This window comes from Pipra filicauda, unplaced genomic scaffold (assembly GCF_003945595.2).
Source record: "Pipra filicauda isolate LSUMZ 115617 unplaced genomic scaffold, ASM394559v2 scaffold66_size7647185_pilon, whole genome shotgun sequence".
Lineage (NCBI taxonomy): Eukaryota > Metazoa > Chordata > Aves > Passeriformes > Pipridae > Pipra > Pipra filicauda.
Window position 1 is genome coordinate 5,609,420 of NW_024104831.1, and position 16,626 is coordinate 5,626,045.

The 16,626-nt window shown below is 38.7% G+C and overlaps 1 protein-coding gene across 1 annotated transcript; it reads right to left on the minus strand.

Annotated features, from left to right (window-relative positions):
* Positions 1 to 1,349: 1,349 nt before the first annotated feature.
* Positions 1,350 to 14,808, minus strand: MIOS (meiosis regulator for oocyte development). The gene is made up of 11 exons (XM_027749132.2): positions 14,670 to 14,808; positions 12,389 to 13,755; positions 12,086 to 12,184; positions 10,906 to 11,163; positions 9,537 to 9,706; positions 7,627 to 7,692; positions 6,853 to 7,011; positions 5,978 to 6,130; positions 4,597 to 4,801; positions 3,371 to 3,500; positions 1,350 to 3,153 (listed from the first exon to the last, which is right to left on the minus strand). Exons 2-11 carry the CDS (start codon positions 13,683 to 13,685, stop codon positions 3,057 to 3,059), a joined length of 2,634 nt encoding a protein of 877 aa, XP_027604933.1. The 5' UTR covers positions 13,686 to 13,755; positions 14,670 to 14,808; the 3' UTR covers positions 1,350 to 3,056.
* Positions 14,809 to 16,626: the final 1,818 nt, after the last annotated feature.

Sequence of the window (16,626 nt, forward strand, 5' to 3'; positions counted from 1 at the left end):
TTTTCCCTACTTTTCATTTATCTGCTTCTCTACAGACTCTCAGGCTGTGGGAATAAATGGCCTACCCTGGCTATGTGGCTGTACTAACCAGACAGCAATGCAAGAAATTGTAAAATATTCTTGCTATTAGAGTAATGCTCAGGTCATATATGCATTTACCAGCATAATTTTCCACTGCCAGCTATTCCAAATACCAAGGGAAAGGCATAACCATGGGGCCTGCTACCTGTCAGCTAGGACTGATGGTTAGCAGGGCCGCAGGCATCACACACACAAGGAAGGTGAGAGAAACTGCCACAGTCATAGATAATAAAATGGGAAGTAGTGGCAGCAGGGGTCGCTGAGCAAAAGGGAGTCACCAGGGCAACTGTATCATAAACATCAGCGAGGGATGTCACCAAAGCCAGGGCCAGCAGCAGGACCAGTAACGGAAGGTGTGAATAGCTGGTGGCTTCTTTGGGAGGACATGAAGCTGCTAAAAGGCAGGAATCTGGGAGAGGAGAGAGGGGTATGAAATGAATTCTGTAATCAGAGCTGACTGAGAAGATCGTGTCATTTGGGACAGGACTGCTCCCACCATGTTCCTGAGTGACTTCTGAGATCTGGCACCTTTTTTCAGGGCTCTTGGCTGACCCTGCTCACCTGCTCTGCTGTCCCTGCTCGAGACACGGGCACAACTCGTGTGGTGCTCATGTGTAATCAGCCTGTGCATATGTTGATAAAGTGTTTTTACTCAATCAAGGAAGGGAGGGCAGGCTGGAGCATCTAAGGAAATGGAAACAATGAAATGTAATCGGCCTGAACCACAGGGACAAAACATGCTAGCATGCAAGGCCACTTTCAGCAGATACCAGGGAACAGTAAATATAAAACTGCAGCTAATAAAATGAGTGTAGCTATAGTTTTTGTTAAAGACAACAAATCACCCCCAAAAGCACAACTTTATTAATTTAAAAGCAAAACAAGGAAAAAAAATCGGATCATTAAAAAACATACAGCTCTTGCTCTGTAAATTTTGCAAATAGTGTAATTACTGGCCTAAAAGCCTGATTGCTGTTTAACAGCCAAAACTGATAGCAATGCTGTACCAGAATATGCAACCTCCATAATCCAAAACATTTCAAAGACATGATGAGTATCGAAGTGAGCATTTAATTTAATCTAATGCAATGACAGAATTTGACACAAACAGGTATAGTCAAGTTGAAGATGTTATAGATGAATTTTCTTTCCATAAGAAAGCGAGACATTGTATGGTGGTAGATGCATTCGACTGGAATGGAAATTATCAGGAAAATTTACTAAATGTTACTGCAGAAGAATAAAAACACACGTGACACTTAAAAATCTTCATTTCCATAAAACAAAAGCTTTATTGCCTATATTTATATAAATAGGGTACCATACAGTAAGCCCCAGTTTACATTTATAAATGGAGAACATTTTGAAGAGCTCTTCAACAGCAAAATGAAGTGTGCAAAAATACTGGAAAAAGAAATAAATATTCTAACAAGAAGAAAAAGGAACTGCTCTCCTATGCCTAAAAGTATCAAGTACCTCTTAGATTTTTAACTTAAAAAAGATTGTTTTCAATTAGGCAAGAATTTTAGATCAGAAAAAATGCAGCGGATTTATTACAACATTAATGCTAAATCAGAAAATGTAGCCCAAAGTCCTGAATGTAATCTCGTATATCCACAAAAAACACTTCCACATTCTATCTTCTTGAAACTACATTGAGCATGTAAAACTAGTGGTATATTACAATATATTCTCTTAAAACACCAATTTTCACAGTCCTGGCAATATAGTACCAGTTTATTGCTAGCATTCCATTTAGTATTTTATAGCACACAAGTGTTAAGTAACTCATATACTATAAATAAACACACACCAAGTAAACTGATGTTATTATCATATACCTTAAAACAGGTTTGGGTTTTTTCCCTAATTTGTGTGAGTTTTGTTGCCTACAAAATCAAGGACAACAATACCAATTAGCTCCTAGCACAAAATACCATTGATGCTCTCTCAATTTAATAAATAATCTTAATTCTAGCTGGTTACTCATCTAGAACTAGTCTGATAAATTACTTAAAATTGTGCAGCCTTTTGGGAGCAGACTAGTGTCTGCTGGTGACAAGAAGCAGGATTTATATAGGTTGATTCCACACTTCCCAGTATATTTCAGAAGTATGGTGAAATCCTGATTATCCCAGAGTCTTCAAATATTTTTGTAGTCAAAACTCAGCATGTAGTTTAAAATAAATATTTACAAGTCTCCAGTCCTTGAGATTTCAGGTCTCCACAGTACTAAATTAATCACTCAACTAAAAACCTCCTATAGTTTATCTGCACTCTGCACTGAAACAGACACATGACTTCTCACTCAGGGAACTCCTCTCTACAGACTTCACTAGGAGAGCAAACCCCCAAATTCTTTAGCTTTATAATTCACATCAGCTAGGTATGTAGGCAAATTAAATAAGAGCTTGAATGCAAAGACATTGCTTTACTATGAATAAAACTTGGGGACAGGAAGAAATGGATTTTTCTTTAAAATAAAAACCTTTAGAATACAGTTAACAGTAGCATTTTAAACGAAGTTATGAGGAAACCATCATTTGCATACAAGAAAGTGTGATCAAACAATGAACAGAGGAATCCACAGCATCACTCTGCCATCTTCTGAAGGACACTTTCCAAGTGTTTATTTTGAGGGTCCACTTTCACAGCATATAAACACAGCTTTGGGGCCGATCAGCATTATCCTGAAAACTTTACTGAAAATGGTCTTTGGATTTCAGTAAATCCAAAGAGTCCACAAATCCAGGAGTGCTTTTCTTCAGTCCTCTGAATAAGGACCACACACTACAGAGGCTCACTTCAGGAATACCTGTTTCTACCAAGCACACTCATACACACACAATTTTACTAATTTGATAGCGTTTTATTTTTTTTTTTCCAGTCAGTAAGTCACAAATTACCTTTGTCTAAAATATATGCTTGGACTATGATGGACATCCATTGGAGAGCCACATATTTTCAAACAATATTTATGCCTGGACAGTCTCTGCTGGAATGAGATTCCCTGTTGTATCCAGCTGCATACACTTACAAGAGCAGGCAGAAACCGGGCACTCAGTATGGTCTCTAAGTAGCAATAACAGGAAAAAAAGAAAAAACAGGTAAAATAATTTGGCAATCTACACATTTAACTATGTGCAGGGGTGTAGTATCTCAGAAAAACTCAGCATCATAGTTCAGTTTTATTATTTAAACATTATAATGATAGATACAGCAAAGGAGGCATGTCCTACTCAGTGCAGCACACACATGTGAAATAACTAAGATTTTAACATCAACTTACCTGAACCAGCTCAGCATATGCCCAGCATGTCCACCATGCCTACAGTTGTGACACCAAGTAAACCAGTTGCTGAACTGGGCTAACTTCTTGTCTTTGCTAAGATCCACTTTTTCATCTGACTTGGATCCTCCTGTGCGGAAGCAAACCCACCCCCACAAATACAGCTGTAAATCATTAGACTTCATTTATATTTCAGCCCCAGCAACACTATTAAAATAAATTTGAAATTAGGAACATTATGGGAAGAAGCAGCCTGATTTTAAAAGGGAAGTCAGTAAAATTATTAAGAACTGGTGGAATGCCAAAACAAGAATTATATTACTGAGCTGTTGTTTCACATCATACGGACATGCTAAACTTGCCTATTAAGCAAATATTACAGACAAAATGTCTTTCAGTGGTGATTTATGTTTCAGTCATTGATTTATGTTTCAGTCATTGATTTATGTCCCAGCGAATTATGGGCCTGTTCTGCTGCACATGAAATGTTCTGCTTTAGAAAAAAAAATCAACAAAATCTAAGTTAGGAATTAGAACAAGTACAATATAGAAGTCCTAACACAGATCAGTGAAAGAATGAGAAAAGATATAAACAGATAACAATTGCACAGCTGTTTGTGGCTCTCTAACAAGACTGTCTTAAAAATATGGACAAAATCAGTTTCATTTAGATCTTACATAATGCTGAGCCCAAGACATTTAGAACCAAAAGAATTCTAGTTGTAATATTTCTTAGCTGTGACAGCATGACCTATACTGTCTTTCATACTTAGTGACAGAAAGTACACATTCCTCTTGCAGCTAAAAATTAATTCATTTACCTTGTAAGATTTATGTAGCATCCCTACAATTCATCTCAAGAAAACACATTCTCCATTTCTTTCAGTTCCAAAGCTCACAATACTGACCTCCAGAATACTTGAATCTTTACATCAGTCTAACTATGGAATTTCACTGACAATCTCATTGGGAAAACTGTCAGAACCAAGTAACTGTGCATATTGTCTGACTCCAAAGAACAGAAACAAAGGTTTCATCACAAAATCAGATGGGATATAAACAAGTTCTTAATTAGTCTTTCTCCCTTCAAAATGATGAATATGAATACTTACAGTATGAGCAAAACTAGAAAGAAAAAAGTGCAACAGAAGATCTTCCAATAGGAACTGCTAATGAGGCCTCTAACTACTACTGCAGCTGAGTAACTAAAACCCACTGTGTCATACCTGGACAGCTGGAAACTGGCGTTCCCATATTTATCAAGCAAAGTGCACAGCGAGGAAGGGGCTTACGGCAACCAGGACAGCTTGTAACTTTTGACTTAGTTGGAGAACCACTGACTCCATATTGGCTAAAACCTCGCCCCTGATGAGGAATAGCTGAACAGCTGTAAGAGATTGATTTTCCACAGAAATTGCAACTCACAAACACCTAAAGAGAACAAAAGCCCATTAATTTTTTTGTTTGGTTCCACTTTTGCTACACCTATGAGTGAACCCATTCAAACTAGTAAACATTTATTTACCAGATATTCTAGCCAAGGAAAGCCAAGGCTACTTGTGAAGGAGTTCTTAACATCTTGGCTTATAGATGTGGCACACAGCTCTGAGGAGCATGCCTTAACAATGCTCTTATGTACTTCAAAAGCACATAAAAACATGCACAACTCCTAAAACTTCAAAAGGTATTATTTAAGATAATAAAAAGCTACATCTGCAGTAATGGAAGAAATTAAGTTTACTTACTATATAATTGTCTGGTCTCCCTCCTTATAGTAGGGTGACTCACTCTAGAGTCCCCATCTTAAGGATTATCCTAATATTATTTATCTGCACCCCTCAGGCCACAAGTTGTGACTTGATACCAAGGAGCACATATTTTAAACTCTTTAGGGGCTATTTGTGTTAACCACATAAGGAAGAAATAATAAACTCAACTCCCTTCCACTTGGAGCAGCACAGATGCAGCTCTCCCCAAACAGCTGTGATGGACACATGAATTAAAAAAACAGCCTTCCTCAGAAATCCTCGGGCCCTAGAACTTGTAATGAACATACTTAGAAGACATGAGAGAGTAAAAGGTGCTGTGAGTAAAACCATTTTGGCTAAAAATGCCACCAGATGTTAAGAAGATAGCATTTGGGCAGGACGTTAGTTTTTGGGTCAGCTTATATCAGAACTGATAATGAAAGTTGTTGCTGTTGACTTTTAGTTCCAGGTTCAAGGGCTTCAAAATAGCTTTGAGGTTTGTTTCAATTAAAACAGAGCAATTTGAGCTAGTTCCCTGGTCTCAGCATCATTTTCACTGACACTGAATTCAGCTTGATGATACGCCTCTGATTTTGTTTTTCAACATGTAAGGAAAAAAAACGAAGAGTTTCCAGTTTCCCCAGAAAAAAAGGTGTTGATAAGTCATAGGTTCTGAAAGACCTGTTACTTAAAAGACAAAGTGACAGGTTCTTGTTTTAGGGCAGCCTTAGCTGAAATCCTTCTTTTGCACACAAACTGTCCTGAAAGCCAAGGTGCAGCCAGCAACTTTTTTTTTACGGGAGTGTCATGCCATGTTTCTTTCTGGACTGGTCATACTTCATACAAGAATTACATTTACCTGGGCTAAAGGCTTTGAACTGGGATCCAGCTTACTCCTGTGGATATCAAATTCTGCACGTTTATGCCAAAATCTCCAAGCATCTAAGAGATTCCTGTAGTTCTCAATCCAGTACTGAACTCTTTCATCCTTAAGTACATCTGATGGAGAACCCTAAAGCAGGCAGGAAAAAATGTCAGACACACAATACCTATTATTCACTTTTTCAAAAGGCTTTACAAAATGCACAAGATATGTGAAACAATACAGTGTAATTTGTCTTAAAGAACATGAATTTTCTGTGAGTTTGATAAAGGTTTTCTTCGGTCTGCCTCTCTGGTTGAAAATACTTGTGCTGCCACATCCTCCTAAGAACTCATATCAGTGAGATGAAGGATTTGAAAGTTCTGTCATATATCACAATCCATATCACTGTTAAGATTACATATGCATTTAAATACTGTGCTGGCAATAGCTGCTACTGTGTAAGGGTCAAGGTAAGTCCATCATTAAAAAACCCAAATCTAATGCTTACAGACAAACAAAAAACCTCACCTTTGTTCTCCATCAAAATCCTGGAAGGAAAAAAATTAATGAACCTGTCAGGAAACACACCAGCAATAAGGAGAGAAATGAGTATTCCCAGTTTAACTAGTGAAAAGGACAATGATTTCCTTTTGTCTCTTTTCTCTACCATCTCAACCAGAGGGTGTAAAGACACGTGCTTGTCATTAACACTTAAGTGTTTCAGATGACTCCACATAACAGGCACAATATATATTGTCCCAATTTAACACAGAAAATACTTTTTAGTTCACAAGATTAGGTACTACACTGATAAAGAAACTATGTTTTTTTTCTCCTCTGTAAAGCTTTATTTCAAGTGAAACACTAACCTGTAGCATGCAATAGCTTGCTGTCTGGACATCTCCAGTTCTGTCAACATAACTTTCCATCAAGTCAACCCCATCTTTTGTCAGCCCTGTTAACAGTATTCCCTCCAGATTCCCAGCCTCCTTCATTTCATTCGTCAGCTTTTCAATAAACCTGTTCAGCTATAAAAAAAATACATAAGTAAATATATAAATATATATAAAAAGAGTGTCTTCTGCTAACAGAATATGCTGCTTGCTGGATGTTACACAGAAAAGGTTAAATTATTATACTGTACTGCATTGCATGAAATCAAGTATTTATAACGAACTTTAAGCTTCCTGATAGGAAGTGCAAAGAGGGAAGTTATGTAATCTTTAAATACTTTGGTGAATTTAAAATAAAATGTTCCTGCTGTAAAACCAAACTTTAACTTGAGAGAACATAAGCATCTGGAAATAACCACTGAATAAGTACAAACACTCTCCAGTAAAACAGGTCTACAGGTAATGCAATAGCACTTAAACTACCATGTAATGAATACTAATAGAAAAAACCCAAAACAACAAAACCAAACAAAAAATATCCCCCAAACCAACCTAGCAAAAACCAAACCAAAAACCAAGTTGAAGGTACAAACCAAAAACCAGCTTACACCATACCTTATATACTACTGTGATGACAAAAACCAAATCACACATGACTCTACTTCCAGTGTTCGCCCCTCTAACCCAGAGTTTCTTCTCTGAAAAAAGACCAGTTTAAAAGTTTGCTTAGAAGTGCAACCACAAACTCACCTGAGCATCATTGAGAAACTTGCAAGCAAATGCCACTCTGTCTCGTACAGCCACATTATTTTCATACTTCAGAGAGAAAAATGGGAACATTAACATCACATCCAAGTTTCCACTTTTTCAATATATTGTAAAAAATCAGAGCATTTCCACTACTGTGTAACTAATACAATGAAACCAATTGTGTAAAAAGAAAACATGGCATCTGAAGAAAGCTGACACTAAGTATAGCACCGTAATGGTTTATACTCAGAGGTATCAGAGGAAGACTGGGGCTACTGGAACAGTCTATACAAATGGCAGGAAGGCCTCCATCGTTTATGAAACCCTACAAAAAGAAACTTTGCAAGTCATGTAGAGCTGGGCTTAGTGCTTCTAGCACAAATAGCCAAGTCTCACCAAGTCACAGGTGAAAGAAAAACAAACTATTTTCATATTTACAAAATCTCACACTAATTCCTCTCTTCCTTTTCACCCTACTCCTTTATCCAAAACCCACTGCTGTGTGCTTATATAGTCGATCAGGGACTAACATATCAATTTCCACGCCAACTGTGTAATTTACTAATAAAACTTTCTGACTGTGAACCCTCTGACTTTTGTTGTTCCTTTCGACCAATGGGCATTTATGAATCTTAGGTGCTTCCTTCCCCTTAAGGGTGAGTAGTCACATTTATCATATTTGCAAAATAACTAGCCTAACCACTCAATTCCTTCCTAAAATTGCAAATAAAAGTTAACAAAGTAAACAAAACACCCCATGCAAACAAAAACTAACTCCAAACACCCAGAACATGAATTTCTCAGAAGTATATTGACACTCGAGGTGTAGTGATATTTACTTTCTGCTTTTTAAGCCTTTTACTAGATGAGATACTGAAGAAAAAAAGTACTGGACTAGATTAATTCTGGTACTTAGCTATGCCCACACTTTTCCCTCTTGATAGCCTCAGAATAGAAACTGTGATTGACATTGCCAAAACAAGATGTGCTTGACAAAAATCTCTTTCATGCAAACTTCAACAAGTCTTAGTGAAGGAAAAATTAAAATAAAAACAAACAAATAACACCTTATGATCAGTGCGTTTCCAATTCATCAATAAAAACCTAGAAAATTACTACCAGAGAACAAGAATACTCATTTTCAAAGAGAGAAAAAAAGACTGAGGTTTCTCTCCTCTGGGATTCTAGTCTTTTATTTATTTTATTACTGTAAAAGCATCATATTATGGCAACTTTGTTTTCAACAGCTTTGGGCCAATTACCCTGTTGCATTACAGGAGTCCTCCCTTGGGCTAAATAATTCCTACTGATTCAAGTATTTCTGTTGTTCGCTAACCAAGAAACAAGTATGTTACTCCTCCAAAGATTCAAGGTATCTCATGATTAAAGATTTAGTTTGCTCTTCACATGGCAATTCTGTATCAATTTCAGATGTGAAACTGCTCTGCTTACCATTCCTACACAGTGAAATTATTTTAACAAGTAAACAAGGAAAAATAAAATACAATTCAGTGCAAATATAGCTTGGTGAATAGTTCTGCAAACTCCCCTGCATTTATTCAGCTTTTTGCTATTCCATTATTAACCTCTCTCCCCTTTTTACCCACTGTTTAAATTATTTTGATAATGTATTTCTAGTGATATAATAACTCCATGCCAAAGATAAAATCCCTCTACAAAATGTGTGAACTATAATGGATATTTTGGCTGTTTATGCATGATTTGTTCACTAATGCAACATTCGCTAATATGAGATGTCTGTTTAGAAGAAACAAATGCTATTTGCCAGCATCAGGATAAAAGAATATATTCTAATCTGATTAATTCATGGAGTATATAGCACTTCCCCTACATGTTTCCATAAGCTCCTATTACACAGAGGAATTTTAACCTAACAGAAATTTACTCACCAAAACACCGTCATATGAACCAGATTCACTTGTCAGGAAAGCAAACATTGCACACAAGTAGGGATTGTTCAACTGCAGTCTCAGAGTACTGCACATTTCTCTCCAAAGTGAGTTCTTCTCATCTGTGTAGCCTGACAGAGCCATTGCTACTACGTTAAGGTTCAGATCACCTGATTTATGAAAAGCAATCAGTGAAACAGCATTATTCAAGTTAACGACTTTAAAAAATCCAGTTAAAACTGTAATTGAAAGCATCCATTTAAAATGCAATGTTTTGTCAGGATGCAAGACAAAATGCAGTAGAATTAACACTAGCTAAAATAAATGTGCATACACTAGCATGTATGCACTTGTTTCTGCATTAAATGCCTCTGTTCAGGTAAGTTAACATCTCTAAAAGTCACAAGCCACAACAGCCTCATTACACTTCAAACAACATCACACTGGTTCTGGTATCTTGAAATAGCTATCAAAAAAGATTGTCATTATCGTAATTCATATCCAGAAAAAGTGAAAAACGGGATTCTATATCCAGCCACCGCTTAACAGCTCTAGCTGGAGGATGACAATGTTATATAGCAGTTTCAAGTTAAGAAGTTTCCTAAAACATGAAACTATTTCATCTAAATATTCATTCTGTCAGAAAGTTCAATTTTATTCTTGAATTTGAAGATAGCATGTCTTCAATCCGAACCCCTGCATGAAAAGCAAGAGACAGACACTCGTACCCCCACTAAAAGGGGAAATACTAAAAATAAAGGAATCTTTAGAGCTTGTCTTGTCTTACCTACCCACTTTACTGGCACAACAGCCTTTTTACTTTAATAGAGAACACAGATGCAAAGCAGCGCTGTAGGAGGAATACTGGCAAGAAAACAGAACAAAGCCACTTCCATCTCCCGGATCCAGTATCTTAACTTTTCCATCATACACCACAACTCTTAACAGATATTACCCCAAAACAAATGTTTTCTGCAGATCCCAAACATTATGTTTTAATTATTCCACAGCCGCTGCACTGGCAATACAGCCCAACAGAAGCAGATTTACATGACATCCAGCCAAGAAGCAAATCCATTAAAGTAAAAGAATCCCACTAGTTCCGAATGTATGTCTCTCTGGGGTTTGTATCAGTAAGAAATTCTGAAACATCTGATCTATTTTAATTAGACAGTATGACATATGGTAGTCTGAGGAGCGAAATACCAGGATTGTCAGATTTTCAAGCTCCAATACAACTGCTTCAAGTAACAACTTTATAAGACAACAGGCATCTCTTCCATACTATCTTCCATAATTCTGTTAATAGAAAACAAATCTACTAATCTGATATAGTGCCAGAGTAGAAGACACTAAACACAATACGCACCTTTTCCTGAGATAGCCCCTTTATGCAGAATTTGTATTGCTCGCCGTATGTCCAAGTTGAAAAGTGCTACAGCAGCAGCTCGTTCCCAGTCTCCTTCCTGCTCCAATGAATTTAGAAAAGGTTCCACATCTAAGTCTGTTCCCTTCTTTATCCACCCACAGAGCTGCAAAGCCAAGTATCTCTCCTCACTCAGATATTGAATAATATCTGCCTGTCTATCAGATCCACTCCTGCTGTGCCTGAGGTTCTCTGTTGTTCCTAGAAATGAGAAATAAGTTCAATTATGCTTAAATCACAATTTACATCACAATGAGGTTTTCATTTCAATCATAATGCAGAGTGCAAAAGCTAAGTGTTATTTTTCAGTACTTTAAATTAACAGTGCTTACAACTCCACAGTAAGGAGCAGCATACACAAAATTATTTTGATCTGCTAAAAAAAAAAAAATGCACCTAAACTTGACACACATTCCCCACTAAGTTTTTTTTTTGATTCCTCTACCTCTTGTTACAGTTGACAGGGCTTTTCGGTATGTTCAAAATGAAAATACATAATACACAGTCAAGCACCTGCTCTACCAGTTTTCTTCTTAGCCAGTATCAATGTGCTAGAAGCTTTCCCACCACTGAAGACTTATTTTTTGCTCCAAGGAGCATATATATTAAAAAGACATATAATGAATAGAGAAGATTCAAATAATAGATTATACTAACAAAAACTTCAGTGAGCATGAGAGGCTGAATGTGATACACCAGGGGCAATTACCACTTCAGAACAGGACAACTTATCTAAACACAGTTGTGCAAATGTACTTAATACGTTAGCAGTAACTACAGTAAAGTCACATTCCTAGAATTATATCCAGATGTAGAGCTTTGGAAAATAAAATAGTCTTGTGGGGAGCAAGAATTCTCAGTGCCATAGTCAAAACTCACTATGTTTCAAATAGTTAAAAGATTTATCTCTGAGGATATTATGCTTTTATGATTACTGAACACTGAAAATTCTGGAAATTACTGTAATATAAACTGTTAACTGACATTATTAATACACAAACAGAAATACTTTGTTTCAATATTTTTAAATAGCCTTTTTGGACAATTATTAAAGATAGACCAATGAGTGCATCATTCTGCAAACATACTACAACAGAACTTAGCAAAATTAGAACATTCTTACCCAAAGATGACTTCACAATTGATTTAATGCCAGCATAAACTAAGGGACCTTTGTTTCCTGTAAGTTTTTGATCCATATCTTCAGTATACTGCTTCATAAGTATTTTCATGTATAGGAAGCTTAATTTTTCCCAAGCGTTTGAAAAACTGTTTTTAAAAATTTAAGGTCACATCCCGTTAACATGCAAAGCATTTACAGGATGTTACATTATATTTAAAGATTTTAATGCATTTCATATAAGTGGTTTACATACAAAGGTATATTACTTCTTTAGGACAGAAACTACAGTAAAATAAAGGATATAATGCAGAGTGTACCAAAGCGATTTCAGCTGAGGATCTTCATTTCCAGCTAGGAGGTGATTTCTCCAAACTTGTTCGGTATCAAGACCATACCTTGACAGAGCTCTGAGCCGCATTTTGGTTGCTATGTCTTTTTCCAAGGAACTAGCCTTTCCTTCTTCTGTACACTCATACAAATGTCGTCCACAAGCCCACATTAAGGATGTCACTGGACTCCACGCAAGAGAAATTCTTTCAAAAACTGTGAAGTCAGACATAGTCCTGTTGGGGGTCACTACTACCATTCGATTTTGACTTGTGGGATGCCAGGCAAAGGAAGCAATGTAATTTTCACAAGGTTGGACACTTCTTTCAATTATCGTTGGCTCAGTTTCATCTCCAATAGGGGTGGGAGTATGCTGCATGTCATACAGCCTAATGATATTACTATCCCTTGTCAAAGTAGCTAACAGTCCAGTTCTTGTTGGACACCATGCAACTTTTGTTAAGGGTTTTGGTTGCTCTGTCAAGGTCAAAACAGGCTTTTCAAACTTTCTTAGATCCCATATGGCAACCTGACCTTCATAGAAGGAAGCTACACGATCATGGAAATACGGATCAACAGTCACTCCCTGGACAGCCTTAGTGTTTACAAATATTTTTTGGCTTGTGTTCCTTAGATCGAAGATAGCCAGATTTCGATGCATTCCAGCTAACAGCAGCTTCTGATCCCGTGGAAGCCAACAGAGAGAGAGACAAGCATCATTCTGTCCTAATTCATACAGTGGCTTTGTTACTACCAGTCCTGATTCCGCATCGCCTGCCGAAAGTCTTACTTTCTCTGTAGCAACTGCAGTCTCTGGGGCATATTTGCTACTGATATCCCAGATCAGCACTGAAAAGTCAGCCCGATGTTTATCTAAGCCAGCAGCCAGCCAATTGCTATCCAGTGGATTCCACGCCAGGGTATTACACTGCCGTGCATGTTTGGGAACAAACTCTTTGCCTATCAAATCTTTAGATTTTGAGTTGTGATCTTGACCAAGGCTGGTAAGTACCACTCGGCCATTGGCCTGTCCAACAGCAAGGAGACATTCGGGATCGTACTTGGGATACCAGGCCACACATTTCATGTAGGGTGTATCCGAGTTTATGGACAGCAGCGTAGCCGTAGTTTCTTCTGACAGCCGCAAGGACCCTGCCTTGAGTTCTGAACTCATAGCAGAGTCGATGTGATAAAGGCTCAGCTCCGAGTCACACACAACGAATCTGTCAACATGGTGCGGGGCCCACAGAATATCAGGTTTGGAGCCACTCATGGTTGGGGTAAGCTCATGCACAATCTAAGCTCTGGTAAGAATATTCAAGTGATATCCATGCATATGAAAACTGTTGAGAAAATAATTAGTAGGAACATTATCAAAACCCAAGTTCTTTTGCATATTGCAAAAGTTCATCACTAAACAAACAAAAATATGAATGACTTTTAGCCCAGGGGTTTAAGATGTAACACGTTTCAGGCAAAAACCTTAAGCATTCTCTGCATTACATCATTTTCCTCACAGCACACTTTGCTGGCATGTACCTACTAAGATAGAACCAACACAGCCACCTACAAACTGATGACAACAGGATTTGCTGTGTTTACAAACTCCACATCAGTGTTAAGCAAGAAGACATTAACCAAGATGGAATGTGGCACAATTCGTGGGTGGGATGCAGGGAAGGAGCCACTCCCTCAAACATGTAGAAGATAATTTCTCTCCCTAATTGAAGGGCATTAGTTGACAAAAATTAGAGTCTGTCTGTTTTATCTGAAGCCTGCTCCACAGCCTAGAAAGGCTTGCTCTCTTTGAAGATTTCTATAGAAATACAACTTGTCATCTTATTGTATAGCTCCTGATGCCACCTCCTGCCCAATGTAACCTTGTCTTCCTTCGTATCTGGTCCAGTAACATTCAAAAAGGTTTAACATCACTGTTAAACTCCATCTACACTCTCAGTAGCTTCATGCCCAGAATCATTACGCATGCTCACCTACAAACAGATCCCACAAACGTCTTTTATAACTGGGGAAAAGGACATGCTGGATTGGGAAGTATGAAAAGATAGCGGTATTTACTTTTCCCGGGCCTGTGTGTGCCTGCCCGTCCTCCACACCGCCCGGCTTCTACGAGCTCCGAGGGGCGCAGGGGCCCCTCAGCAGCCCCTTCCCGTCAGGAGCCAGGACGCTGCCACCCTCCTTCTCTCCCTCCTTCTCTCCCTCCTTCCCACCTTCCCGGGCGCAGCAGCTGCTCACTCACCTCGCGGGACCCTCCAGCACTTCCACCGCCGCCGCCGCCGGCGAGAAGGGGCGGGGGAGAAGACGGCGACCCGCCGGCCCCGTCGCCCGAGGGGAAAGCACGGGAAGCACACGCGGGTTTCCGGAGCCGGGGGCGGTGCGGAAGGAAAAGCGCGGCGGTTCCGGCGCGCGCGGCGGCGGGAAACGGGAAGGGGAAAGGGATGCTCCGCCTGGCGCGGGGCGGGGCCGTGACGCACTTCCGTCCCCGGGCCGCGCTCTCCCATTGGCCGCGGGAGCCCCGCCCTCCCCGCGCGCCGCGGAGCCCAGGGCCTGGTCGCCCAGGACGGTCGCGGAGCGTCCCGGGCTCGGGCTGGTCCGGAACCGTTTGGATGCAGTCCTGTGCCATGTGCTCTAGGATGACCCTGCTTGAGCAGGGAGGTTGGACCGGATGGCCCACTGTGGTCCCTTCCAACCTGACCCACCCTGCGATTCTGTGACCTTAAAGATATCCCATTCCAGCCACCCCCCACCTCCCCACGGGCAGGGACACCTTCCCCTGGGCCAGGCTGCTCAGAGCCCCAGCCGACCTGGCCTTTGACACTTCCAGGGATGTGGCGTCCGCAGCTTCTATGGGCAACCTGTGCCAGTGTCTCACCACTCTCACAGTGACAAATTTCTTCCCCATATCCAATCTAACCCTACCCTCTGCTTCTGGGGCCCTACTCAAGTAGCCAAAGCATGGGGTTTTGGGACTCCATTTCATCTCCAGGAAACCTGTTCCAGTATTTGATGAAACTCAGAGTCATAAAGTTTTCTTACTCATAAACTACCTGAAAGGAAAAAAAATATATATATATATTTCCTTGCTCCTATATTATTAGAATTTCACAACCTGCTTTTCTTCAAACCACAGAGATGTGAATTTTAACCTTTTCTCCTTTTGTTTATAATGCTCCTCAAACTTGTCTGAAATAAAAATTACAAGCTGAAGTATTAATTGGACAATTTCAAGTTCTCTCTGAATAACTTCCTTCTTCATATAGAAACTAATATTTGGTCTGGAAATATTTAAATGTCACATTTGTATTTATTTATCACTGTTAGAGTCAGGATCTTTGTTCCTTATTTTAGCTGCTTCTCTTATTTCTTTCTTTTCTCAGAAAAGAAAGGGAATGCATACTCTTTGGCTTCCTTATTAAATATTTTCCTATTTTTTCTTTTGAATTACAGTAAATAATTTGTAATGGTGTTACCAGTGTTTTTATAGCTTTTCAAAAATTTTTAAGGAAAATGTATGATAAAGTACTGTCTATCCATCTTTTCAGTAACCTCCCTGTGTTCAGTACCTTCAGTTTAAAAATGTGGATTGAGTGGCTTTTAATATCATTTGTGTTAATGTCTGTTTTCTGTTTTTTCTTGTCTCTAAACATACTGGAGAATTTGTGTCATCCAACAAAACTACATTTTGTATGTTAAATTTTCATTGCGTTTGTTAATTTAAGCCACAAATGTGATATAACAGTACAACAACTAGTTGGCTTAGATTTCATTCTAATATTCCTTCAATTTTAAAAGCATTTTGCCTTATAAAACCAGCCCTTTTTTCCCCCTTATTAATGGTAATCTTTAGGTACTCAGCAGTTTTTTTGATAAATAAAAAAGGCCAAGCATTGTAGAAAAAAATAAGAGTAGTTCAAATAGAGTAGCCTATCATATATCAAAGGCAAAATTGGCAGCCTGTATTTTCATGCTTATCTTTTTCATTTTTCATCATTCCATTTCCTCTGCTACTGTTGAAGTGGGACATAGTGACTTTTTCACATCTGTTTCAAATAATCACCTGCTGGTTCTTTTTATGACAAAGATGAAATTCAGTTTGCATGTTCCTAACATTTTACCATGGGAAAGTATGCGAGTTTAGTTTATGAATTTAGCTAACATTTGCAATAAGCACATCATCTAACTTTGATTTTAAGAGT